The following is a 27892-nucleotide window of genomic DNA, read 5'->3' as shown; positions in this document are numbered from 1 at the left end:
ATGAGTGTTATCTTATTTACATATTTAGTAACTTATTTATTTCTAAATTACCAATTGGACATTAAGTAAATTACTTGAAAATTTAATATTACAATAGAAATAGTTAATTTATATAATATTTTAATTATAATTATTCCAAATTCTATACATAAGACTTTATTTACAATATATACAATACTTAATCTCTGACTCTAACTCTAAAATGTAAATTTAACACGACAGAACAAGTCTTAAGAGCTGTATCGCTGTCTATTCCCAGTACATTTATATGATCATATACATAGTCTCTCAACATAGTCGGTGCTTATTTTACGAATTTCATCTTTAACGTATATGATATTTAAATCTTTATGAATTTGGTCATCAGCCACAAGCCAAAAAGTCTAAGCGCTTTACTAATAAGAGGAAAAATTAAGTGAAAAGTATTTTTTTTTAATTTGATATAGCATGCCTGAATGCCACACTCGGTTAAGTGCCTGTAATATGTCAACAAATATTGCCGCAGATACAGTTTCTGTTCAAATCCACTTATAATTACATATAAGTATCCCCTATACAATGGCTCTGCTCTGGAAGTCCATGACTTCTCCCAAACCTAAACTTATGTTCCGGTATTATATTGTATTCATCCCGGTAACAATTTACTCATACGTACCCTTTCGAATTCTTTGGAAAATGTCACCAGCAAGCAAACAGAACGGTAAGACGAGAGAATATTTTCAGGTTTGATTGGTTTTGGATTCATTATAACCTCCGCACATTTCCATTGTGTAGGAAAGTGGTCCAACCTCAAAATTGCATGCTAAATTAGTGATAAAAAATTAATACACTTTTAAGAGAACATTTTTGTAACTCATTTGTCAATTTTATCATAGCCTGGTGACTTTTTATGGCTTAGTTTTAGCAGTTTTCATTCTCCGTTATAATTTCGTATACCAGCATTTCGCAGTGTACATCGTTTTAAATATTTTGTAGCTCTCCAAAGGCTGTATTCATAGTCCAAACTTTTAAAAACTCTGCAGTTGCTTTATTTCTTATTTCGTACAAGCGCTTTTTAAGTTTGGTTGGAAAGATGGTATTGTACCTTGGTTTATCTGCAGGACATCGACTCGTTTGCCAATTTTTCCGAAGCCTCTTGTTATTTATATGGTTCCTCACTTCAGCTATTATTCGCTGTAGAACTTTTGGTTGATGCAGTACGTATCATACCTACTTCATGAATAATGTGTGTAAAAGCCTCCATAGCCGTATCCACTTCTAAATAAGTTTTGAGAGATATATTTGTTTTTAGTTTCTTGTCTATCCAAACTTGAAATAAATAAAATATCTGTCCTAGATGTGGCAATTTTACAATATATGTATTTGATTATGCTGGAAGGGCAGTGCTATCATCTGGATGTTTTGCAAAATGTTTCATGTTGGTAAAATGTGTTTCTGATTCTAAGAAGATGTCAATATTTTGTTTTAATTCACGTATTTTTCTTACCCTTTCTTCGAATAAAAAAGTGGACTCAAGTATTTTATTGTTAAAATAACTATATTTCAAATATTTTTCGTAAACAGAAGAGTCCAGAAATATATAAGGAAATTATGGATACAATTTTATATAACAAAACAACATTAAATTAGTTAATAGAAGTTTAATAGTTTAAAGTGTTATTTAATAGACGCATATGCTTATATGTTGGTCTAACAACATTTGCTAATAACACATACATATGTACATATCATTTTTTACAACTTATATATAGTTTCCAATACAAACTAAGACTCACAAATTTTTACATCGTAGTGAAAGTTGAGAATTTTCTACAGCTATTTTCTGTTTCTGATAAGAAACCGTAGGCCAAAATCCTTACTAAAAATAAGGAATCAAATGACAAGCTTGCTTTCATGGTCCCTTCAGATTACTGATGGACACTTTACTAAAATGTTTCAACCTGAATATTTTTACGAAATTAAATCTATGATAATATTGAAATAATCGAAGAAAAATTATTTTTTTAAATTATATTTAGTGAGGTAGGGCAAAAACCAATTCCTTCGAACCACAACCTCCTCGATTTACGATAGGGTTACTGTGTTAGAAAAATTGTAATTCAATTATTTCAATCTCACTATAGCTGTCATTGATATGTGTTCAAATTTAAATACATAAATGTGTATGTTCGTGCAGTGTCCATTAGGAAGAGGTCGACACATCATCTAATTCATTTACAAGTTAGTTTCCTTACACCCAAACTCTTAGAAGCGCAATTTCATTACGCATGAATGTTAAAATGTCTTATGCATTACGCTGCCATATTATGTTACATGTTTGTATGTCATTTCGTTATAAAACATAACTCACTACGCATACTTCTCTGAAGCTGATGCGTTTTGGTGAATGAATTCGACATTTGTTTAAATTTAACTTTAAATAATTTATTATTATATTTTGTTTGTAATCAAACGGAGTATGGTATTATAATGAAAATGAAATTTCTATAAAAAACGATAGAAAGAAAAGTCACCAAAAAAACAGATGTAAAAAGACAGTTTAATGGTAGGTGTAAACGTGAAGGTTAAATTTGGTGCTTATGCTGTTATGATTGTGTATATGCTATTTTTACAAAAAATGGATCTGAAAATCTAGAATTAAGGTAACAAGCTCTATGTTGCAAGACGTATACTACGCCAATAAAAAGGCTGCGTGTTTCTTTGTGTGAGTATACCAGGTCTGTTTAATTTTGAGCCTTACTCTGATATAATAGTTTTAATAAGTTTCAAATTGACTTAACCATCTCTAAACATCCAGGAAAAGCCTAAGTAGCTGCTAAGGAAGAAGGTGCTTTGGTGTTGCTAATCCGACATACATGGTCAACCGATGTTTCAATAAAGAGGTGCTACGGTACGGGATATTACCATTAGTATTGATTTTTCAGAGTCTACGCCCCTCAGTATATTCATCCACCTTGAAATATCAATATCCAAAGATTACTTTTGTGCGCGACGACCGTGTTTACTTCTCAAATTTTCTTCCATACTGGAGGTAATCTTTGGTCCCACGATGTAAAATTTAAAGTCTATTAAACTATTGCCATTTTATCGACCCCCAGGTAACAAAATTTTTTTAATATATATAAAAAATTATTTAACATTCTAAGAAAAAGTTTAAATAATGTAGTTGAATATTTTTATGTGATCACCCAATGATGGCTATGGCATAGTTGATGGTGCAACTACTTTTTGTTTTAATACGTGGTTCAATGTATGAGTCAACAGAATTTGATGTGATTGATATTGCGTTTCTTTCCGAACTAACGTGGAAGATTCGACGTAATGATGGTAGTCATCATGAACACGATCAATAATATATGTATATGTGCGCGTGCGTACAATTGTTTCATACTGAAAACTTGTAGCAATTTTATAAACTAAGTTGGTTCGTGTGGCATTTCCAATGTAGAAACTGAGTACTGGCGTTGGCTGCAACATGTTTTCGGCAAATTTGCTTCCGCCGCTTACTTCATTTGAACTCAGCGTTGTTGAAACGTCACTAGACTCATTTAAAATTCTTTGCACTACAGTTGGTATTAGCATATCTGATTGCGGTGAAAATAATGATTGCGCCTGTGTTTTTTTTTGGTTTTCGGCGGCTACTTCGTCAGCATTTTTATTATTTATTTTCATAGATTTTCCGCTTTGGTTTCTCTGATGGTGTCCACGATTCTTCTTTTTGTGCTTACGTCGGTTTCTACTTCTGCTCGTCGCTGCAGGTTCTTCTAAGTTCGTTTCTTGTTCAGATTTCTGCGACTTTTTGTAGAATGATATAGATTTTGTAATACTCTCGGTATTTGGTTCGCTATTGCCGAAGTGCCGAGGCTTTCGGTTTATACACCTTATAACAATACGTCCATTGCTTTGAAAGCTCGGATTGTTAGAGGTTTTGTCAGACGTGGAAAAGTTTTTAAATTTATCTTTGTACACAATATTTTTGGTACACATCGATGAGTATATATTAGAATTATTTGACAGCGTAACATACAAATTGTTTGCCTTGCTCCCTTGACTCACATAATATGTTTGCTGATTACTTTTGTTTATGTTGCTGGCAGTTTTATCCGAATTCTCGGGCATCAATGGTTCTATCAATTGATTTGGCTTTTTTATTAAAAAAATTTTTCGACGTGATGCACAAGTAGGTAGTTGTACAGTAGTCGGTTGCAATGATAACTTCAGCAAAATTTGATTGTCCACTTTCCTCGACGGTGGTATTGGCAGTTTTCTACGCCGTACGACTAACTTCTTGCATCTCCGGCTTAAATTAACAATATTCAAAGTTATATTATTTTTACTACTATCATACTCGTTTAACATTTTCAACACATCGTCGTTCATGTTATTGTGTTGTTGTGGTAGTACACGCCCATAATTCTTTAAAAGGGATGCGCTCCTTTTACTCCTGTTCATAATTATACCATTATGCGTCTTATTATTATTTACACTAAACGAAGTGAATTTTTTTTTATAATATTTTCGCGTAGGATATCGCTGGGTGTTATTGTGTACTGTATTATGCCCCAAGTATATGAGTAGCCCATTTCCGTTTTCCTGCTGTTCTTTAACCCTACTTTTTTCTTTGCCACTCTCTACAGTTTCATTCCCCTCCTCTTTATCGTTCTCATTACTGCTGCCTCTCTGGTTACACGCATGAATGCCTTTATATTTTCCGAAACTAATATTTTTAAATATAGTTATCGACGCTTTCGTGCTTGCTGTGACAATATTAATGACCTTGAACTGGCATGGGGATAGCAACGCAGTAAGGTCAATTACATTAAAAAATGATTATTATTTGTTTTATATCCGGTCACATTCGACTTTTGCTTCAGATAAGTACTCTTCGTAATTTGAACGCCTCTGCTTTGCAGCGACAAAGTGGACACTAATTGTACGTGAAGTGTTACTGCATTATCAAATGCGTGCGTACTTCTTGCAATCCATGTATCAACGTCGCCGACAATACTCTCGAGCGATTGAGTTTCCTGGTCCATCAAATGGTATGCTCCACTTTCAAGTAAATTTAATTCAATCTGTTTCTCCGTCTTATCATCCTTCAATTCAGGCTTTAGATATGCCGACATATATTCACTACCATCTGATGCGTAAAAATCATCGATTGTATAAGTTTTGACAGTTTGTTGTAGATCACCAGGAGCTTGGCGTTTGTGTATTGTGGAGTCAAAGTCAAGTGGTACGGTACTTAAAATGGTACTAAACTCACCCGGTCGGCGGCCGGATACATACAATGTTATGATACTAGAACCCTCTGGCACTTCATCTTGGAATGGTTGATGTTTACGCTTATGTCCTTTACTGGACTTTCGGGACTTTTTTCGGCCAGTCTTATTATTTGGCGTATTATCATCGTTAACTACTATATCATTATCATTTTCCTTAGAAAGGCGTATATGGTTTGTGTCGAGTTCTTGCAAATTATCACTTAATAGTTGATGCGGAGCCGTGGAATGTATTACTGGTAACTGGGGCTGTTCGATGTGTGGCTGTAGTTGTTGTTGCAATAACAGTTGTTGTATTAGCAAACTATTAACCTGTGGTGCTGCCTGCGTTTGTTGTGTCGGTGTTGTTACAATAGTATCTGTCACAAACTCTGTAGCTGTTATTGTTTGGGCAGTCGTATCGTAGACCGTAGTCAATATCTTTTTACCCTGAAATGTAACAGGTAAGACGGTAGACATACCCTCAAACACTGTTGTAACATATGTAGATGTATGCGTGCGATATTCAGTAACCGGTGTGGCTGGTAATTGCGGTATTATACTACCTACACCTAGCTGTATAGGTGCTGGTGTTGCTGCTGCCCCTAATGCTCCAAGTAATGGATTAGCTGGTGGTAGACCTATATTTCCGAGCAACAACTGCGATAATAATATATTGGCCAACGGCGCGTTTGGAGAAATTTGTGGTTGCGTTGTTGAAATAACATTTTCCACTGAGTAAACTGTTGATGGTATTACGTGAGAAAAGGATGTTTTGCGGCCACGTATTGTGGTGGGTGTAAAGATAACGGTTGTCGTCGGCGACTCATGAAGTACATACTGTGTAACCTCAGTTACACCACCGAAATTCACACTTGAATCTTCTCGGGTCAATGCCAACATAGTCTGTCCATTACTACCCAGAAAACTGGTATATTGCTGAGGAGACAAAATTTCCGTGCTCGTTTTAGCTGTCACAACATTTTTATATTCAGTAACTTTACCATTGATGACTGGTATAGTTACTTCGGCTGGTATAACATGTGTAATAGTTATAGTACCATCATATGGTAGTACGACTGGATCAACATTGTAATCGTTACGACTGCGTCCACGCACGGTTGTACGTGTGCGACTTAAGTTGGTACGTACACGCGAAGACGTGCTTCGCGCAGCAGCGTCTTGTGACAAATTGCTATTGTTGTTGTATGATTTCCGCCGATTGCTAATTGTTGGAGATGACGAACGTCTAGATGAGGCTGCTGTCTGTGGACGCCGAAAGTGACTTGTTCCTGAACGTGTCAAACCCTTTTGAGTTGTCGTGATTGTATCTTTTTCACGTAGTGTGAATTGAGCTCTACCATTAGTGGGGCGTGTTGGTCTGATAGCGCGGTGATTTCCTGTGCTTGTAGTAGTGGCCGGTGCTGTAACGGCTTGTGTGCCTGCGTGTTGAGAACCATAGCGTGGTATAAAACGCCCACCTGTTCGTGAACGTGTTACCGATGTAGTTACAGAAGGTGGCGTTTCCAGTTCAACATCTTCATTATAATTTTGATCCTCGGCAGTGGTAGCTGAAGACGTTAACTTTGGACGCCTGAATCTATTTCGAAAACTACTTCGCCTTTGTAACTGTGTTTCAGCTTCACGACGTACACGTACCGATTTCGAGAATTTAGTCAAATATTTTATTTTATCGTTATCAATTTTTGATGGCTTTTCAACTCCTGTTGTTAATTTATGTTGCTTAATATTAGAACGCCTACGACGGTTATTATCTCCATCGACATCATCTTCATTGTCGTCTTCATCCTCGTCATCATACTCGGAATCATCATCGATATCAACATTGCCTTCTATACTGTCATCTTTTTTATTTTCTTTGACTTCATTATGTTCTTGATTTGTTTGCCTCTGTAATAGGCCACGTGGTGGAAAAAGGCTATTTTGCGGCCGCGTTCTACCTGGTGCATTGTTGATTTTAGGTCTCTCTAAGCTTCGCGTGCGTGGTGTTTGCGTCGTTGTTGTAGTACTTGTAACAGTCGTCGTTTTAGCACGTAATATTAAAGGATTACGACGTTGTGAAACAGCACCACCAGAGGAAATGCTACTACCACTGTTTACTACACGCTGACTAGCTGGAGTAAAACCAGTCGGCCTATTTAACGGCCTTCGAAGACGTAGCAAAGGATTTTGACTCCGGCGGGCTGCGTCTGTAAATACTTCGTCATTTTCATCAAAACTCGCTTGAAATTCTGGTGTAGTTGACTCCTCGCCACTCGTCTCGGATGTCAAAATAGGTAAACCCTCTGTAGATGGCGTATTTTGCTGTCCAGCCTGAGCTAAACTTGTAGATTTGATACGTACTCGAGAGCTATTGGCATAAGTGCTAGAAAAGCTTGACCGAATGCCTGACACAGATGTAGGCCGCACTAAAACTCCGGCACGACGTGTCGATGATTGTAATCGTGTCGATGATGTCAGACGGTTTCGGCCCCCACTAAAACCACTTGCAGACAAAATAACGGGTATATTTGATGAACCAATACTGCCAATGGAAGATAATGATTTGATTGGGCGCCCGAAGGTGCGGCGCGATGTTGAACTGTTAGGTATAGTAGCTGAGGCACCTGTGGCTGTTGCACTGCCTGTAAATCCACCTTTACGTGTGCTAAAACGCCCGCTAGACTTAAGCGCAGGCGTCGCAGTTATTGTTGGTGTGAAATCATGTCGTGTTATAATTGTCGCACTACTCAAAATACTGTTTTTCTTTTTCGGCGCGAATTGTGGACGATTACGTGAAGCGAATGGGCGGATTACGGGTGTAAATGTGTGCTTCTTCGACTGATAGAACAATCGCTCTTTATTACTGTTACCGTCAGCATCATCGTCCTCAACATCATCTTCATTACCACCGTCACCGTCACCATCGAAATTCTCTTCATCCTCTTTACTATACTCGTTGGTCGCAGGTGAATCAGAAGCATTGTCAACAATGCTGTTTTGTAACGTTAGTGCAACTGTTGCTTCGATATGATCTGTTGATTGTAATGTAAGAGACGGTTTAATAGACGCATCAGTAGTGATCAGATTATTATTTGTCTCAAAAATAAAACTGGATGTACTCTCAATTATTTGAGCGTAGCGATTCTCAATGAAAGTGCCAATAACTTTAGATTGATATAATGTAGTTGTATGGTTGCCAATGCGGGTACCCTCGATTAAACGCACAAGACCCGTTTTGTACAGACGTACCGAACTGATATCTGTATTTGCTGCAATTATACTGTTTGGAAGCAGGGCTTTCTTCAATTCATCAACTTGTAAACTGGACGTGCTGCTAGTGAAATTTGATTGCATACCATCCATGGCGGTGGTAGCTAATATTTCCGTTAAATAATACAATGTACTTACTCCATCTGCATCGATAATTCTTTTGTAGTCATAAAGCAGTATATTGGGGGTTTTTTCAAGTGCGGGCGTAACACCACTGTTTACAGCTAACGTTAATACATCAGCCACTAAATTAGCACTGCCCACAATATTACTTGCATCCGCGACTAATCCATTTGTTTTATCTTCAATGTTTGTTGTTGAAACAACATTTGTTATAGTTTCGAAACGCGAGTCAGTTGTGGTTCCATCACCATTATATGATGTTGTATAATATGTGTACGTTGTATAGTAAGTTGTTGGCTCAAAAACCGCTGTGGTGTTTGCGTTATCGATGTTTGAGTTTTCAACGCTATTACGGATAACAGTGGTGGTATTCACACTTGTAATGTTATCCATCTGATCGGAAATCGATATTTCTGTCTTTGTTTGTGTGCTCTGTAAGATATTCTCGTTGCTTGACAGTACATCTGCTGTTTGAATGAGTGTTGGTAATATTGTGCTAGGTGTTACTATATTGGATACGGTCTCCTCTCTGCTAAGTGTAGTGATTTCACCATTTTTAGCCAGTTTCGTCCAGTATGTGAATGTAGTGAAATATGTTATGGGTAAAGTTACTTCATCAACACTTGAAGTTTTAGTCGGCTGTAGCGTTTCCGTTACGACATCGGTTACCGTTTCCAGGCGACTTATAACGTTTGTCGCATTATTGCTATACATTGTCGTATAATACGTAAATGTGGTGAAGCTTGTCTGCAATAATAGAACGGCTGAAGGTCTTATTTCGTCCGTATTGCTTTCGGAGCTAATTTGATCGAAAAATGCTTCCTGCTTTTGATTGATAATATGTTTTTTGCCAATCGAACTGCTTGAACGTATATCAGTCACCAATGTATAATTACTGAAATCAAGCTGATCATCATGGGAAAGGATCGTGGCGTTGGCAAGCAGTGTGCTGTCACTGAACCTTTGATGGTCATTTAGCATATTTTGTGCATTCTCATTTCTTTGCCGTATAGCGTCATTATCGATATTGTTAGGGTCGGTATTTTGATTTAATCTTGACAACAACTCCACATTACTAGAAACGTTATCATTATTAGTACTACTTTGTTTCTCAATCTCAAATGTAGTGGTGGGTGTTACCGCGTCCGTTACATAATTTGTATATACCTCGGTCCTAGACATGATTTCCGTTTCTCCTTCTACAAATATGGTCGTATAGTATGTATAAGTTGTAAAGTAAGTTTTCACTATTTTACTATCATCCAAAAACATGGTTGCGGTCTGTGCATCTGTAGCATCTCCGGTTTTATCAATATCTATATCATGCTCACCAACACGCAGTATAGTCTCCAATTCAGTAGGTAGTATAAATTTACTACTGCTGCTAATCTTATTACCATTGCTCGAAGAATCATGGGCACTAAGTGTAAGCGCATTCTCTGCAGAATCTGTATTTAATATTTGTTTTGTAGTAGCAACTAGTTCGATTTCATCAATACCGGACTCTAAGGTCGATGTTATAATATTCGTAAAAACTTCTGTGTGACTCGTTATACTAGTACTGCTGTCATCGTTAAAGAATGTTGTCAAATACGTATATGTCGTATATAATGTTTTATATATCAGTTCAATCTCTTCACCCGAATCAACTTCCCCCGCATAAATTGATTGATCAAAATTTATATCGCTATCACTCTCATTATTGACCTCAGTTTCATTATTATTATTATAATCGCTATCTAGAGGATCAGTTGTTGTATACTCTAAAATTGCTTCCTCATTTATATAAACTGATACTGTGGTAATGTCATCAGTGTCATCAGTGTCAACGTCGGCAACACTATCACCTACACCATCTATGTTCTCGGTCAGTGTTGCGGTATCAATATAATCTAATCGTGGTTTCTCTAACTGTACTTCATCGTTTGCTCTTTCGTTAATATTGCCAATGGCAAAACTGGTCGCGCCTACTACTTCTGCTGTCTGTGGTTTGATACAATAAAATTTAGTAGTTTCTAAAATGTCGAAGGTGGGCAGTAATACAGTTTCGATTGTAGAAAATTGTATGGCTTCATCTTCGCCTGACAGGGTTGACTCGCGCAAAGTGTTTAGCTGGGTGATCGTTTTTGCTATCTGTGTGAGAAAAGTCTGTGAAGTTCTAATGCAATCTCCTAATTCAACAATGTCATCGTCGATATTGATTTCCTGAACATTTATTTTAACATCAGTTAGCCAAATTTTTGGTTCATTTTGAACGTTGTGAGATGTATCAATAGAACTACGACTATTATTTTCTACTTCATATTCATCTATAGTAATATTTGCCAATATATTGGGATCAACTGTAGTTGTTTCGACGCTATCTTCGTATTCCTCGGTGGTTGTTTGTATATTACTTAAGGTTGACATTGCATATTCTGGTTGTGTTGTTCTCTTCTTATCTGTCAAATTAAACATATCTGTAGCTACGGTTGAGCTAACAACTGGCTCAACAAAATTAGCAAAAGGATCATCTTCATAGAATATTGTTGTTGCACCACCTAATATCTGTAATTGCGAGCTAGCATTTGTGGGAGTTATTTTGAAAATAGCTGTAGTTGTGTGATGCATTACTTCACTGCTTTGCAATAACTCTATACCTTTTGAAACTAAGTGAACTGTATTATTAATTGTTTGTTCGTTAGTACTTTCAATTTGTTTTAATAAGGAATTATCTATTACATGTGTTGGTGCGACTATTTGCATTGTTAATGTAATACTTTCACGTGATGCCGCTACACGCGAAAGTGACGCGTATAGTTCTGCCACTTCTTCGTCTGAAGGACGGGAATATGTGGTAGAACCGAGTGTATTCGCATTAGTTCTAAAAGTGTCATCACTTGATAACTTGGTTGTAAAATGTGTGACTTTGCTATTTTCATTAGATGTGGCCACTAATTTTATTTGTGTTAAAGATAGTTCTTCATCGCTAATAGCAGTTGTTAATGTTTGCAAGCTTCCCAACTTCTCTTTTCTTGGAATTTCTCTAGTAATATCAATGAAGTTTACGCTTTGTTCTATGTTCGCATTTACATCCATTATTTGCATTGTGCTCAAATTGGGCAAATTGCTAATTTGTTGAGTGGTCTCAACTTCAGATTCCGTAGCGACCTTTATAGCACCAATAGTTGTTCCTTGTACATAATCGCTAAAATCTCCTAACGTTGCTTCACCCTTAATTGATGTCACATGGCCTAAATTACTGTTTGGTGTAACGGTGCTAGGTGAAAAAACAATCACACTCTCCCCAACAACAGTCGTAAAGTCAGCAAAGCCATAATACGTTGTTGTTGCCAATTTCCTATTAAAGAGTGGCCTTATTGGGGCATTTCTCAGGAAACTACCACTACCTATAGGATCCATTAGTTGTTGATAGTACTGTTTCGGTGAACGGTTTAATTTGTTTGCATTGTTTTTATAATTATTCACTGCGCTGTTTTGTGTGAGTTCTAAATGTTCGATAATGGTTTCTGTAGGGAATCCACTTGGTGAAAAGGGATTACGAATAGTGTATGTCGCCAAGTCGCCGATGGGCATTACTTTATTAACGTCTAATATTCGCGCAATTTGTGATTTTTGATTTCCTGTATTGCCTACTGTATGCAATGACAATAGATGTTTTGGCGTAGTGTTACGAGCAACGCTCGTTAAATTTTTAGATAACAATGTTGGGTTTTTAAATTTTTTCTCATCGTTAAATGAAGGCTCTTGTTGTTTTTTATTTCTTGTTTCACTCAAATTAGCAAAATCGGTATTGCCAACAAATATATTTCCATCTTCATGAAGTAAACGATCATCAATATCTTGCCAATCGGGTAAGTCAGCATTGAAGAGGTCGTTATGACTCTCTAATAGCGCTTTGGTATGCAGTTCCAAATTATCGCCCACCCAACTGGTGACAACTGTTGGTAATACAACTGCTTGCTGTGTCTGTTGTTGTTTGTGGCCATTGTTATATAATACTCGTGAACTTTTCCTTAAGAATTGTGCATATAACCGTCCACTATCGAGTGTTGTGCCGACCACTTGTGTGGCGTATTCCGTTGTTACACCTTCTTGTATGAAGGTGCGTGCAGTGGAAGTTAATAAACCAACTTCAGGGCGAACATTGTGATGGTACCCTATATAGTCACTGCGCCGATTATTCGCGTTATTAACTAATACAACCGTCGTCAGGTCTGTTCGATTGACATTTTAGTATTTAAAAAGCATATTAAGGTTGACGAATAGACACGAGAACGGCAGATTGAACGTTTTTAGAAATTGAAATTGATAATAATAGTAGTGGGTCGTATAGTATTTAGCAACAATTTTGCAGTAGTTAAATATTTAAAATTTATATTTAGAAATAAATATATATATTCATTTATATGTAAATTGATTATTACATAAGGTATATACATACAATATTTTTACAGCATTATTCAGTTTCGCACCACACAGATATATAGCCGCAACAAGTGGTTGGAGTTGTTATTGTAGGTAATTTCAAATTGAAGGTGGAATAATTTAAATAAAGGTAGTGATAGATTGGTGCATGTAAATGACGTAAGCAATGCCAAACAAATCCATTTCAAGAGATAGAGAAAAAGAAAGAGAAAGAAATATATAAATACAAATTAATTTACAGTTTATGTTAATAAGTAAGTAAGTAATGTATTTTATCTAAATGCATTTATATACAGTTTCATTAAATACGTTAAAAGTTATTCAATAAATTTGTACCGGCACTTAATCTCTTTCGAAAATATGAAGAAATGATAGAATTCCCACATTGCAGCATGCTACTTCAGGAGTGAGAGAATAAAAATAGAGAACATGGAAATCATTTCTGCATTTATCTGACGAATTCACTCTATAATAAATAAGTGGGCTAAAATTTTGTAAGTTCCCATTATTTCTGGTAACCATAAATGTAAAACTGTTTATCTCTATCCTCAAATAGAAACATAAAATAAATGATATACAGTGATTTTACTACAAATATTTATGTAAATAAATTACTCTTTGTGCAGATGTGTTAAAAGGCCCTTTACGTCTATAACATGGTACATAATAAATACATTCATGTGTCATAATATAATTGGGTGTAACTATTTGTGCGATTTGCTACTATCCTTCTGCGTCTTTTTCAGTATACGTCATTCATTTGAACCATTAAAAGCAGTAATTTTTTTCACTCAAATATCTCGAACTCAAAGTGTTTTTTACGGGGAGTTTACTCATTACTCATTTAATATGAAGAAAACCTCAGCCGAAAGTCACTGTCTTTTGGCGGAAGTTATTGCTGAACATGCTCTAGCTGAGCGAACTTATCAAAAGTGGTTTTCACGACTTAAAAGAGGATATTTGGCTTGAAAGACGAAGAACGTCCTGGGCGGCCAAAAAAAATTTAAAATGATAAACTGGAAGCATTACTCGATGTAGATTGTTGCCAAACACAAGAAAAGCTAGTAGATTATTTGGGAGTCACTCAAGCAGTCCGTTCAAAACGCTCAAAAGCAAGGAAACTGTGAGTGAGATATGAATTGCTGCTTGAATACTTAAAAAAATATGTGAAACCTGGTCAACCAACCAGCCAAATCAACGGCAAAGGTGAATATTCATGACGCCAAGGTAATGCTCAGTTCTTGGAGGGATCAGAGCTACATGCTTTATTATGAGCTTCTAAAACCGGGTGAAACTATTAATGGAGAACGCTACCGACAACATCCCATCATATTTAAGATAGCGGTTGCGAAAAATGCACGGGGTGCAGGATATAAGTTTCCATCATAACGCTCGGCCTAATGTTGCAAAACCGGTTAAAAACTATTTGGAAAGCAGCGGCTGGAAAGTTTTTCCTCACCAGCCTTATCGGCCAAAGCTTGCGGCTTTTGACTACTATTTGTTCCGGTCGATGCAGAACGCCCTCACTGGAATACGGTTCGGATCACAACGTGGTATCAAAAATTGGTTTAATTCATTCTTATATGCCAAGCCTGCGCAGTTCTTTTAGGATCGAGTCCATAAATATCAAAAAAATGGGAAAATGTTATAGCTTTAGATGGTATTGCCCATCCTTTGAATAATATTTGTACATATTTTTCTTATTAAACGTTCAAGTTGAACGTAAATATAGTCAAAGGCCCAAATATAACAATTAAGGAAGGCTAAGATGTAGTGTAACCGAACCTTTTATATTCTATACGTTTTAAAACATCAAAACCGAGAGCGTATTTTCAGGTATTGGCAGCACTTTTTTTCGTAAGAATGCCATAACTAATGCTAATTAATATATTCATGCATAATTTAACTGAGATATAAACTCAACCAAAGGGACGAAATTCAAAATATTAGATATATGAGAGAAAAGTAAAAACTTAATTGAATGGGTACAAAAACTTTATTTCATTAAAATATTGCTCATATTGACCTAAATAAACTATTTAAAGTCAACTGGAAAGTCGGAAATCACTATATTGGGTATACCGGGGCGAAGAGAAGTATTGATGCATTTATAACCATTTTCCACACAAAGATAGGCAATTATCATAGAAAGACGCTTTCTGAATATACTCGTATATGGTATAAAGTCAATCGGAATGTCGAAATTTTTTATATTACCAGGAAAAGATTCTCTCTGAATTCCAGTACTATATTTCAAAGATTAACCGCTGCTGAGTTGTATTATAATTGGCCGATATACTACATATATTCAAATGGTATAAAGTCAAGCAGATGCTTGAAAATCCTTATATTAGGTAAAATAAAAATATTCTACCCGAATTCCGTCAGCCATTGGCACTGGGGTACACATATTCGGTATTTATAGGTTTGAAAAGTTATGGCCCGATTTCCCTGAACTATTGCGAAACTTAAAATCTTAAGGTATAACAGTTGTTCAATTAAGTAAAACATTAGTTCATATTAGACAAAAAAAAATTAACTGGTATACCTACATATATACCATAAAATGATGGGAATGAATATATACAATATATGTTAGGTTATGCTAATTAAAACATATCCATCAACTTCCTTACGGTATCTCAGGTAATGATGGAGAGGATTGGGATTAAGAGAAACCTTTAATAGTTAAACTAGACATCACAAGCCACCCTTATGTGTAAAGCTAGACCAATCGATTGTACAACAGAGCAATTATCTTTTACAGCCCTGAAACGATATTCAATAGACTTATGCAACTACAAGTAAAAATTCTAAGGAATTTTTCAGCGCCCCCAACTATTATATTATATTACATAATATATTTTTTTCTATGTGTTGTTCTTTAATTTACGTAGTACCAAACATTTTTTTGTTATGCATTCAGATAAGTAAATTATATAGTTTACATGTATATATACAATACACATACTAATATTTTATATGTTTCTATGTACTTGAAATAAAATATGTACAGATTTAATGAATCTCTTACTTAATTCATAACACTTACCTTCTTTTACCACATGAACGGCTGATGTTGGTTGAATATACAGTTCATCTGCAAAACAAATTAATAAATAGTTATCATTATCGCGGTACTTTAAGAACTTTTTACTATGGCATAATGAAAGATATGTATATTTAACCTATTAGATGAGGGGCCACAACCAGTTTTTCAACATTTAAAAGTGCAGATGCCCCTCCCTAATGCAAGTCGTCGTACCAAATAAGAGTCCAAACTTCTCATGGACCCCAAAAAACATGTGTACAAAGTTTCATCAAGATATAAGTTAATATTTATTGTGAGATACGTTTTTACTCAAGTTACAGCTTGCACAGACGGAGGGACGGACAGATGTTCCCCGGATTGCAACTCGCTTTATCATCGTGATCATTTATATACATACATATACAAGGTGCGTTTCAAAGTCAATAGGACTTTTAAAAAAAGACAGAACAAATGGTTTTATGTTCAAAATCAATTAATTTTATTCAAAATAGTCTCCTTCTGCTTTAATACAGCTTTTTGCATGGTCCAAAAGCATGTCGAACGAGTGTTTTAGCTCGTTGCCCGATATGACCGCCAGTATGCCAGTGCAAGCCTTTTGAATGGCCTCCACGTCTGCATAACGCTTTCCTTTCATCGGCAAATGCATTTTTCCGAAAAGGGGGAGTGGTTGATTCTTAAAATGTGATTTTCGGTCAAATAATCGGCCACAAGTGTCGATCGATGAGACGGCGCATTATCGTGCAACAAAAAGCCAACTTCCATCTTCGCGATATTCGAGCCGAACACGTCGAATACGGCGCACCAAACGCTTCAAAACTTCAAGGTAGAATACCGCATTAACGTTTTGGCCGGGTGGAACAAATTCTTTGTGGACACTACCCTTGGAATCATAAAAACAAATCAGCATTGTCTTCACTTTTGACTTCTCCAGGCGCGATTTTTTGGGTTTCGGCTCATTTCTCATTTATGTTCTCACGACCACTTTGAAAACGTTGAAACCACTCGTGCCCTCTGCTACGGGATAGGCAATCATCGCCATAAACTTGTTTCATCAATTGAAACGTTTCGGTAAAAGTTTTACCAATTTTAAAACAAAATTTAATGTTGGCTCTTTGTTCGAAGCTCATTTTCGCACCGATGACAAAAACATACTGACACTTAAAACGCAATACCTTCACTTCCAATAGATGAAATGTCATGAAATACTGGAAGTCGATAAAGGATAGCAGATTCTAACGCACTAGTCGACATATAGATGGCGCCACTAGAGTTTACTTTGTTACTTTTTTACTGTTTACTTTGCAACGCACCTTGTATATAGCCATATATCTATCTCAATTAGATTTAGGTTATTCAAACAAAACTATAATACTCTTTAGCAACATGTTGCGAGAGTATAATAAATTACACTCCCAGATATTTTCAGTATTTGCTAACTAATATTGATATTTGTACACAAAATTTTTGAGTGGTTTCTGAAACACAAGATTAATCGTTTCTTAATGTCTATAATAAATTATTATTTATTGTAAAAAGAATAAGTTTTGATTTAAAAAAATATTTTATGTCAAATATTATATAATTAACATTAATCTTCTCTATAGCACAAAAGCTGTTAGTCAGGGAGATTAACGGGGAGAAACTGTAGCTTTTGCAGCTAAGCTGCACTAAAAACCTTTACCCGTCGGTATAAATTTATATTTTTTATGAACTATGAGATTTTTAGATAGCGCAAAGAATAAATATAACATAAAAATGGAGCACCCTAATATATATGCATTTATACATTTATACATAAATATGCATACATTCGTCTGACTTCTCTCCATTGTTGCAGATTATTCGTTGCGCGTTTAAAGCAGAATTATGTCAATGGGTTAAGAACATAAAATCTATTGTTGGATAAACAAGTTTTGTAAATGCTGAAAGTACATAATTATACATAAAACTACTCCATTATCTTAACGTGTTATTTAAAAGCGTCGTGTCAAGAAAGCTAATGAAATTAAAGATCGACACATTTCTCCACCACAAGTGTATCAGAAGTTGATGAACTATGTCTGCTTTTAAATGACGTGGACAGGTGCATTGCAATATGATTAGTCTGCATATTTTAAATAAATGATTTTGAATATCTACATATCTTCGGTTATCTGATATCGATAAGTTATCAGAATAAATTACCGTTCAGGTTAGATTCTTTTACTCATATGTACATAATTTTAATTTTGATAACTAGTTCATCCTAAGTAAACAATTAATATAAAATAATTAAAAATAGTTGGATTATAATCATACATTAAATATCATAATTTAATTTATCCATTTTAAATAAATTTTATTTATGATATCAATAAAATCGAACAATAAATACTGATAAAATTGAGATATGAATTTCTGAAATTTCTTTTTAGCCATTATATTACTTATAAATGTGTGTGATTTTTTTAAATCGATTCTGACGCCATCTGGTACGACAACTTTTTGCAAGTATGTTTATCTTCTTATTGCCCATAATATCTCACATAGGATCCAAATCGGACCATATATGCATATGTCCATAGGGCTCCTTCGCTACCCATCGGTATTTTTTGTGTAAATAATCTTGTCCTATATGTAAACAACTGAAAAACGTGATTGAGATGGATTCATGCACATACGGAAGCAACTAGCCCACAAACTTTAGTTTTGACATGATCAATTCATAATGCACATCCAAACCTACCGGCAGCAAATATACAAAAATTTTGAAAACTGTTAGTGGCGGTAAAGTTATATTAACTGTCTTCGATTCGCCATTTCTTTGCTCGCTTCTGCTCTCTTTTAAAAAAAATTGCATGTAAAAGAAACAACAAAGTCATCAAGTTGAATTCGTACAAGAGAGTATTGCGCATACCTCATTAATGTGTAATAACTGCTATCTTCAATGCCACCAAGTTTTGTTTTGCATATTGTAGATCAGTTCTACTATTGTGAATGGCTCAAATGGCAAATGAGAATACAAATTATTTTTTTATTCTTGTATTTTCAAAGCTTAAGAGCTAAAATTAATTATAATAATTTGTAGAAAATAAAAATAAACCACTAAGAAATAATCATAACACTGTTGTGCATGCGTCCGAAGACATGTTAGCGTTGGGTGCACGACAAGTGCTGCCAGTTTGTTTAAGCATCTTGTATAGTGTGTTCGATTCGCTGGAGAGTAACGCTTTTATATATCAAAAAATATCTAGTAAATATGATTAAAAAATATATAATTTTAAATTGCAAATATCATCCTTTACAATTACTGTGATTGATGAGCAACCAAACTCACTACATGGATGTACGAGTAAAATGTTATCTTCTTTCTAAATATCTCTAGAAAATGTAACTAAGGACCGTGATTCCTATGTGAAACTAATTTGGACAATTTACTACCGATGTTATTTACAAATACATGTTACTAGATGTTATTTACATCTGCAGATGGTAATATTGTTGTATTGGTTTTCTGTGCTTACCGCTACTGGGGTCCAATTATACCAATTTTAATACTACCTGTTCATTTTGTAGAATGATAGTTTCAAATTTCTAAAAGATCATGAGATCTGATTGGTTACGGTATTGCATTGGGTCGTTCATTAAGTAATTTCGTTTTCTCTTAGTGTGTAAAACATTTTATGAAATTATATATTCTCCATTTTGATTCAATACGTTTCGACATCTTTCGGGCAAGAGATTGATTCCACGTTCATACAATTTTTCATCCTTGTCGGGCAAAAGCTAAAAATAAACAATATCTTTGAAATCCCACCAAACGGACAACGTAACCTTTTTTTTAAGACTATCGAATTTCGAAGTGGTTTGAGCTGGTTCATCCTTTTTAGACCATGATCTATTAGGCTAACATTCTGGCCTGTAACAATGCGTCGCCAGTAAAAATGCGCTTCAAAAATGGATCACTTCGACGAAGCAAATTTCGTTCTATAAGAACATGAGGAACTCATATTTCAAGCTTCAAAATTAATCATAGACGTTTCATGTGCTGGTGGACGGTCGCGTTAGGCAAATGTATCCACATCGGCTTCCATGTAACCGAACATTTTATACTCTTGCAAAGTCAAATGGTATACTACTTGCCGACTTGTTCTATGTTGACCGATATTTTCGGAAAAAAGTCAGCTATAGGCACTGGGGTCCACATATTCATTACTTAGGGGCTTGAACATTTTTGACTCGATTTAGACAATTTTTGGTCACAAGGTGGCATACTTCAAACGTATTATTCACGCAAAGTTTTACCCCGATATAGTATTTATTGCTTGATATGCATAGTGGAAAGTGAAAGAATCAAATGGAATTGAAAATGGTGTTACATGCGAAATTGGCGTGGTTGTAATCCGATTTCGCCCATTTTCGCACTATAACATAGAAATATGAAAATAACGTTATGCACCGAATTTGGTTGAAATCGGGTAAACAGATCCAGTGAATTTGGTTATTATAGCTTCCAGTGAATTTGGTTATTATAGCATTAGCGGTTTAGGAGATATGTACATTAAACTTATAAGGGGGGGGAGCACGCCCACTTTAAAAAAAAAATTTAACTGCAGATGCCCCTCTCTATTGTGATCCTGTGTACCAAATAACAGTCTTTTATCTTTTTGCGGAGCTTAGTTATGGCAATTTATTTGTTTTTGATTAATAGCGTGGCAGTGGTCCGATTAGCCCATCTGCAATACCAACCGTCTCACGGTACATGTCTACCAAGTTTCATAAAGATATCTCAATTTTTACTCAAGTTAGAGCTTTCACGGACGGACGGACGGACAGACAGTCATCCGGATTTCAACTCGTCTCTTTATCCTAATCATTTATATATATATAACCCTATATCTAACTCGATTAGTTTTAGGTGATACAAACAACCGTTAGGTGAACAAAACTATTATACTCTGTAGCAACAGGTTGCGAGAGTATAAAAATTTAAGAAAATGTTGCACAAACAAGCCTTACTATATCAGCGGTTAAGTGTGATAACCGAACAAGATTTCATAAAATATTTAAAGAAAATTTTGTACAATTTGTGCATATAACTGCCGTTTTTTAGTTCTTAATAATTTTTGGAGTGTTATTAATTCTAATTGATGTTGTTATCGTGTGGCTACGGGTCTAAAATTTTTGGTCACCTCCATTGAAAAAAGTGGAGTCATTTTTCATTTTGGTAAATCGTTTCGTCTTAAGTATACGAGCAGAAATACATATGGTATATGAATACTATACACATTCACATCCATACCTTATATACAATAAGAGAGGTTATGAATGGTGTGAAGAGTTGCATCAAAACATTTCCATATTCACCGAGTCAGAAGTATTTCATGGAGTTTCAGAAAAACATTATATAAACGAAACACTTAGATATTATATATGTATTTGTTCTGAAAGATATTTTAAAATTGTTGCAATATATGTACAAGCCTATCTATATATATACATATACTAGAAGCTCGACAGACGTTGTCCTGTCCCACGTCTTAAATGTAAACTTTTTGAAATTAGCTGTAACAATTAGACCGTTTTGGTGAAAATTTTTATTAGAAGTTTATTACAATATCTAACGTCATATATATATATTTATCACAATCCGACCACCAACTTTAAGTAGTTTTAATTGATTGTGAAAACGTTGAATCTATTCGATAACGGGTATTTATTCTTAGAGTTAATTATCTACAAAAAATGAAGTTATTGTAATGCCATAGGATGTACAATATTTTTGGTTAATCCTTGAGAGGTATAAACAAATCAATTCGATGGTTTTCCTACTCTCGAGCACGCAACGTATAATTGGCCGTGAGAAAAGCACGGATTTTCTAAATCTAGTCCACAAATCGTTATTGTTTGACCTTGTGCCTTATTAATAGTCATCGCAAATGCCAAGCGGATGGGAAATTGTAAACGTTTAAATGGAATCGGCGATTCTGAAGAAATCATTGGAATCCGTGGCAGAAGTAAAACTTCACCTTGAAATTTTTCACTCAAAATAGTGGCTTCAAAAATGTTGCCCATGATTTTCCTTATGACTAATTCTCATTGGTCCTTGTGTATTTTTCATAGTATTTTATTTCTAAAAAAATGTCACGTCTTCGCGGAAGAGCAAGAAATATAAACAATTTATTTACATATTTCTTAGTTTTGTATATTCACTATTTCCGTATAGAGTAGCATAAAAGTATGAATGTTTAGACACTATACACCATACTCTTAATAGCTTAACTATACTTATGCTATCTTAGAATCTGATCTCAGCGCCATCTTCCAGGCTCAAATATACTTTTGAATATCTGTCACGGCAACAGCCCAGTCTGCCGGAATTCTATGTAAAATATTCCAAAATTAACAACTACTTATAAATGAAAAATTAGTTAAATAAACATTTTCCAGTAGACCAAATTGTGAATCTAAACCATCCTCGAATCCCCTTGAACTCACATCAAAATCGGTCTAGCCGTCTATGAGGAGTTCAGTGACATACACACGCACACAAGAAATATATATATTTATAACGATATAGTATAATAATGCTTTGAACGCAACGACGACGGCACGACACGACTGCACGACAGCGAAATTTTCTGGTCGGCACATGTCGTCTTGAAGACAGCTTCTTGTACATTTTGAAGACGACAGCGACATACCAAACAACTTATGTACACAATTTCGTTGCTGCCGTACTAAAACCTTTCATTTCAATGAAATTTAAATTTTTTGTTGAAAAAATTAAGTAATTAGGTCGATTACAAATGATATATTAGAGCTATTTTATTTTTCTGTTGGTAAAATAATATTAGAATTGTTAGAGCTTTGAATAATTTCACATATTAGTGGCAACACTACAGCTGCTCATTGTCATCGGCAAAGTTAAAACTGGTTTTAATTTACCAACAGCGACAACTGCAAGCCTGATGCCGTAAAGTCGTGCTGCTCTCTAAATAACTGTGCCCATAAGATCCTATGCATTTTAATTTTTGACAGATGCTGCCTGTCGCTTGCGGTCTTCTATGTGTTAAGCACTTAAAATAGACGCAAAATACTTATAGTTAATTGATTCAGTTCGAACGAAGCAAATATGGTGTAAGGAACTGCTTCATAAGCATTTGATTTACAACTAGCTGACCCGGTGAACTTCGTACCGCCATACTGCACTACTTTATTTTGTATAGCTGACAGTTGTCCTATCTTAGGTATGAGTACCTATTCAATTTAAACTGGAATCTATAATACCCTCCATATAAAAATGAATCTCTATTTCCCTGATCCCACCATAGCTGAAAAGGCGATAGAATTTAATTAAATAACCACATTTCCGAACAAACGCGTAACATTTCGTTACGCGCGTTTTTTAAAATATGCAAAATATATGTATTTTTTCAATCTTTCTGAGACATTTTTTTAATATTTTTATATTTATTCGGTTAGAACCTTCTACAGAGTATGAAAAAACTGCAAAAAAAACCAGCCAAATCGGTCTAGCCGTTCTCAAGTTATGGCGTGACAACGGGAAACGGGTTTCATTTTTATATATATAGATATGTCACCTTTGCTGAGAAAATTATATTAATTTATTCATACATATGGTACATATGTATATTCACTAAAATTTCGATAAACCAGTTATGCACATAATGGTAGACGTGTTTAAGGCGTCAAAAGAAATTTATAGAAGTACATACATACATACATATGAGTGTAATACTCCGATATGTATACTTAGATTAAAATATTTTAGATAAAATTCTATTCTTAGGTATCTGTCATTTAAAAAAAGTCTATGCAAATACTTAAATACATACGAGAATGTATCTATATAAGTGAGTAACGTATTAATAACGACGTCAGTAGCGACGTGTTTATTGTATGTGAGATAAATATGAGACTATACTTCCTATACACGAAAGTCGAAAAATTTAGGACCAATAACAAGAGTTAGTAAAGTTAAAAACAAAAGTACTTATTATTTTTAAAATCTTATATATTTAGTATATAGGAAGATGTTTGAATTGATTTGCTACATTTAAACTATCAAATTACATGAAATCAAGCGAAATATTGTCACCTCAATTATTTGCATACGCGTATCTCTTAAGATAAAGTCAAACCAGAGGGGCAATATAGTACTCACCGAATAATTATATTAAAATAGTTATCTTTCGGTATAAAATCATCCTGAAGGAAACAATAAGATATGTATATATTATATAACTGATCAGCATAACGAGCTGAGTCGATTTAGCCATTTAGTCTGTCTATCAGTCTGTATATACGCACACTAGTCCCTCAGTTTTGGAGATCTCGTCCTGAAAATTTGCACACGTCCCTTTCTCCCCAAGAAGCTGCTCATTTGTCGGAACCGTCGACATCATACCACTATAGCATATAGCTGCCATATAAACTGAACGATCATAATAAAGTCCTTGTATAGCATACTTTTTTATTTGGCATGATATCTTCAAGAAGTTTTGCATGAATTATTGCCCAAGACAACGGTACAATCTCCGAAGAAATTGTTAAGGGCTATACCAGCTGACCGATAATAATGAAGTATTTGTATTGAAAGCTTTTTTTGTGAGCATTTGTTTTGATCGACTTTTCTTGAGTTGGAAATATATATTTAGAAATATCCTCTGAAAATATTAAGTAAATCCGACAAATTCTTTTTGAGTACTCAATAACTAACAAAGGGTTCTCGACCGCTCTAGAATTGCATGGCACTAGGTTATCTATTAATAAAACAATTTGGTTTGTCCACTTGATTTTAAATGAATCTCCAAGTATTAGTCATGGTTACCGCAAGAAGCTTCGATTGGAACTGGATCAACACAAACAGTCATTACTTTTAAAATTATTAGATTTTTTTTTAAATTTCTGTCAAGTCAAGTCAAACCTTATTCAATGATGATATGTTTTTACTTTTGTAAAATCAAATAATTTACTGGCAAAAAAAAAAATTTTTACATTAACCTTTTTTTATGTTTCTGACTACACCTAATATATTTTAATTTTCACGCGCTTCGGTACAAAAATGGTTGAAACCAGTTTTCATATTCATATTTTCTTCCAGTTAAGTTAAGGGCAACGATACGGTTGGATCAATTGGAACCAAAAATTTATAACAACAGCTGATCTTATTGAATTTTTTCGCAGCCAACTTCACACTAAACCGCTTTACCGTTATATATTTGAACAGCTGATATAGTATGGATTGTTTGTAAACAAATTTTCTTAAATTTTTTAATAGTTTTTGTTTGACGCCCTATCGAAGATGGAAGATCGGCGTGCATATTTTACTGTTTTACTATCAAATATGTAAAAGTTCAGTTCAAGCAAGGCGAAATTACGTAATGTGTACGGAGAAGAGTGTTGACCGAACGCCAGTGCCGAAATCGGTTTGAAAAATTTTGTTCCGCCAATTTCGATCTTGAAAATGCATCACGTCTTGGAAGGCCTCTTGAAGCCTATGTGGATAAAATAAAGTCATTGGTCGATGCAAATCGAGAGATTGCAGAAAGATTAAATTAAAACTGTGTTTAAATTGCACTAAAAAAATTAAATTACTTCGTTCATAAGACAATAGTCTATCACTCGATATTTCCCACTCCTTACATTTGTAAAAATGTATCAATGGTCGATTTCACCGGACTTACTTGTATTATAAAATGCGCTTACCTATTGCAGCTGTTTGTGTCAATGTTGGTGGCACCGACAGCACTATGCCTATAACAAACAATAGCATACTTCGTGCTGATAGTGTTTTGGTACTGCGTATGCTTCGAGTTTGTGCTTTCGATAACGATGAACATATTTTGCCGGGGAAATGAGACAATTCATGGTTATATAACTTCGGCTTATGCAGCGAAAAAAGCGTCCGAATCTGCAATGATCCACATCTACAACGCGGATACAGCATATCACTCAATTAAGATAACGTACTGCTTTCGTTGTTAATGCTGGTTGTATCAAGGCCTTTTGCGCCTGAAATGAGAAATGTACTTGGATTATACAAATTTTTGTGTATTAAACGTTTTGTATTGACTTGAAAATACTCTACTTTAAAAAAATAAATGTATTTAAAGCAGATTTCCAATAATTGACGACGTCGCAGGTAAGATTTGGTCACGATTAGAGGGGATTAAGAAAAAAGAATTTAAAAAACAAAAAAGGAGCTTGGAAGATATAAAGCAATAATTATATTCGACATGAAATTTTATTACGAAATATTTTTGATACAAACTTAGATTTTAAGCCAGAAAAAAGAATGTTAGTTATATGTTATATTTTTACGCTAAATGCGTGTTTGATGGATATCAATGAGGTGTGAGGAGTTATGTTCACTATGCAGACATATACGTGTATTTAAAGTGCAAGCTTATACCATTACTAATTATATGGATTAAAATTAAATATATGTATATGGCGCCCGCCGTAACAGAGATCGGTGGTCAATAATTCACCGGTATTTCGGTAAATAAAATTCTCTTATACCAATATCTGCTGTTTATTTATATCCAGGTGTGTATCTTTTTCATGTATTAAAAAAATTAATAGCTTTAAAGCTTTCACGTCAGTATACTTTAATGTTCACTTTGAAACCGGATATATGTACATATTAATTTCTCACTAAATACAGTCGAACTTGTATAGCTCGTACTTATTTTATGTATATTTTTAACATACTTGTAGGTGTATTCTGTATGTAATGCTAAGAAATTAAGAGATATACGACTCAATATCCAAAATTCAAAGTGTACACATCCGTGAGAGTATTGTTTATATCTTAATCAAAAACTCAAAGGTTAACTTTATGGAATAGGATAACAGGTCATAAAAAACTTACTAGCTGATATATTTACCTATTCTGCTACGATTGAGCTAATAGTTGTACAATATACACATTTGCAAAACGCTTAATTGATAGGGAGTGATAGAGAGATAACTTTTCATTATCTTTTTTATTATATGGAATAAAAAAATTGTTAAAAGTTCATCATGTATTAATTTTTTATACATTTACAACACGTGCGGTGGATATTCCTAGATTACTAGCGTATGCTACGTAAACAATTTTTTTAATTAATAAATGTTCAATTTATTACACATATCCCACAAATTAAGCTAAACTCTATGTACCTTGACTTCGTCCTATTAAATTGAATACGATAAAAGAAAGCGTATCAACAAATATGATGCGATAATTCGGTGATGAAATATGTTACACAGGGACGAAGTTAAAAAAAAGCAAAAGTAAAGTAAGAGAAGATATTCCACTTATGGAAGTTTTACTGTATCTAAATATTTCTTGGAATGCTGTTGTATACCTTGAATTTGATTTTAGACATTTAGTTGAGAGAGTTATGTTAAGTTGGTCAAAGCTGGTTAGTTTGAATAGTTAAAAAATTATTTGCAAGTTACCAATCTTGTGGCAGTTATTTCTATTAGCAAATCATTTGCATATGTATAAATAGGTACATGCATACATATATATATCATAATTCTTTATGTCCTAGCATACATAATGTAAATTTATGTTGGAGGTATTTATATATGCTTGTATATATGTAAGTGTACATACTTGGCCAGTTTTCTTCACCACTACTTTATAGGAACACTGTTTTTCTAGCTTATACTTTAGTTATAATTTTTAATTTGTTTTTTGCACATTAATAATTTTTAATTCAAATTTACTTTTATATGGAAATTCTAAACAATCGAG

General features: G+C 34.5%; 1 protein-coding gene across 3 annotated transcripts; it reads right to left on the bottom strand.

The window, feature by feature from the left end:
* Positions 1 to 121: 121 nt before the first annotated feature.
* LOC106620729 (serine-rich adhesin for platelets) lies at positions 122 to 27892 on the bottom strand. 3 transcript variants are annotated; one of them, XR_011397272.1, is made up of 7 exons: positions 27752 to 27892; positions 25849 to 26154; positions 16138 to 16185; positions 1085 to 1257; positions 656 to 802; positions 452 to 595; positions 123 to 395 (listed from the first exon to the last, which is right to left on the bottom strand). XR_011397272.1 is itself a non-coding variant. In XM_036378297.2 (4 exons), the coding sequence occupies exons 2-4, from the start codon at positions 26087 to 26089 to the stop codon at positions 4815 to 4817; spliced, it is 8349 nt and encodes a 2782-aa protein (XP_036234190.1). In that variant the 5' UTR covers positions 26090 to 26154; positions 27752 to 27892; the 3' UTR covers positions 2696 to 4814. The 3 variants fall into 3 exon arrangements, 1 of the variants encoding a protein (XP_036234190.1); XR_011397271.1 differs by having other exon boundaries at positions 122 to 395; positions 656 to 1257; XM_036378297.2 differs by lacking the exons at positions 123 to 395; positions 452 to 595; positions 656 to 802; positions 1085 to 1257 and adding an exon at positions 2696 to 12874.

Source organism: Bactrocera oleae, chromosome X (assembly GCF_042242935.1).
Source record: "Bactrocera oleae isolate idBacOlea1 chromosome X, idBacOlea1, whole genome shotgun sequence".
NCBI classification, from domain to species: Eukaryota; Metazoa; Arthropoda; class Insecta; order Diptera; family Tephritidae; genus Bactrocera; species Bactrocera oleae.
Note: the sequence above shows the minus strand (reverse complement) of the source record. Positions and strands in the feature narration are given on the sequence as shown.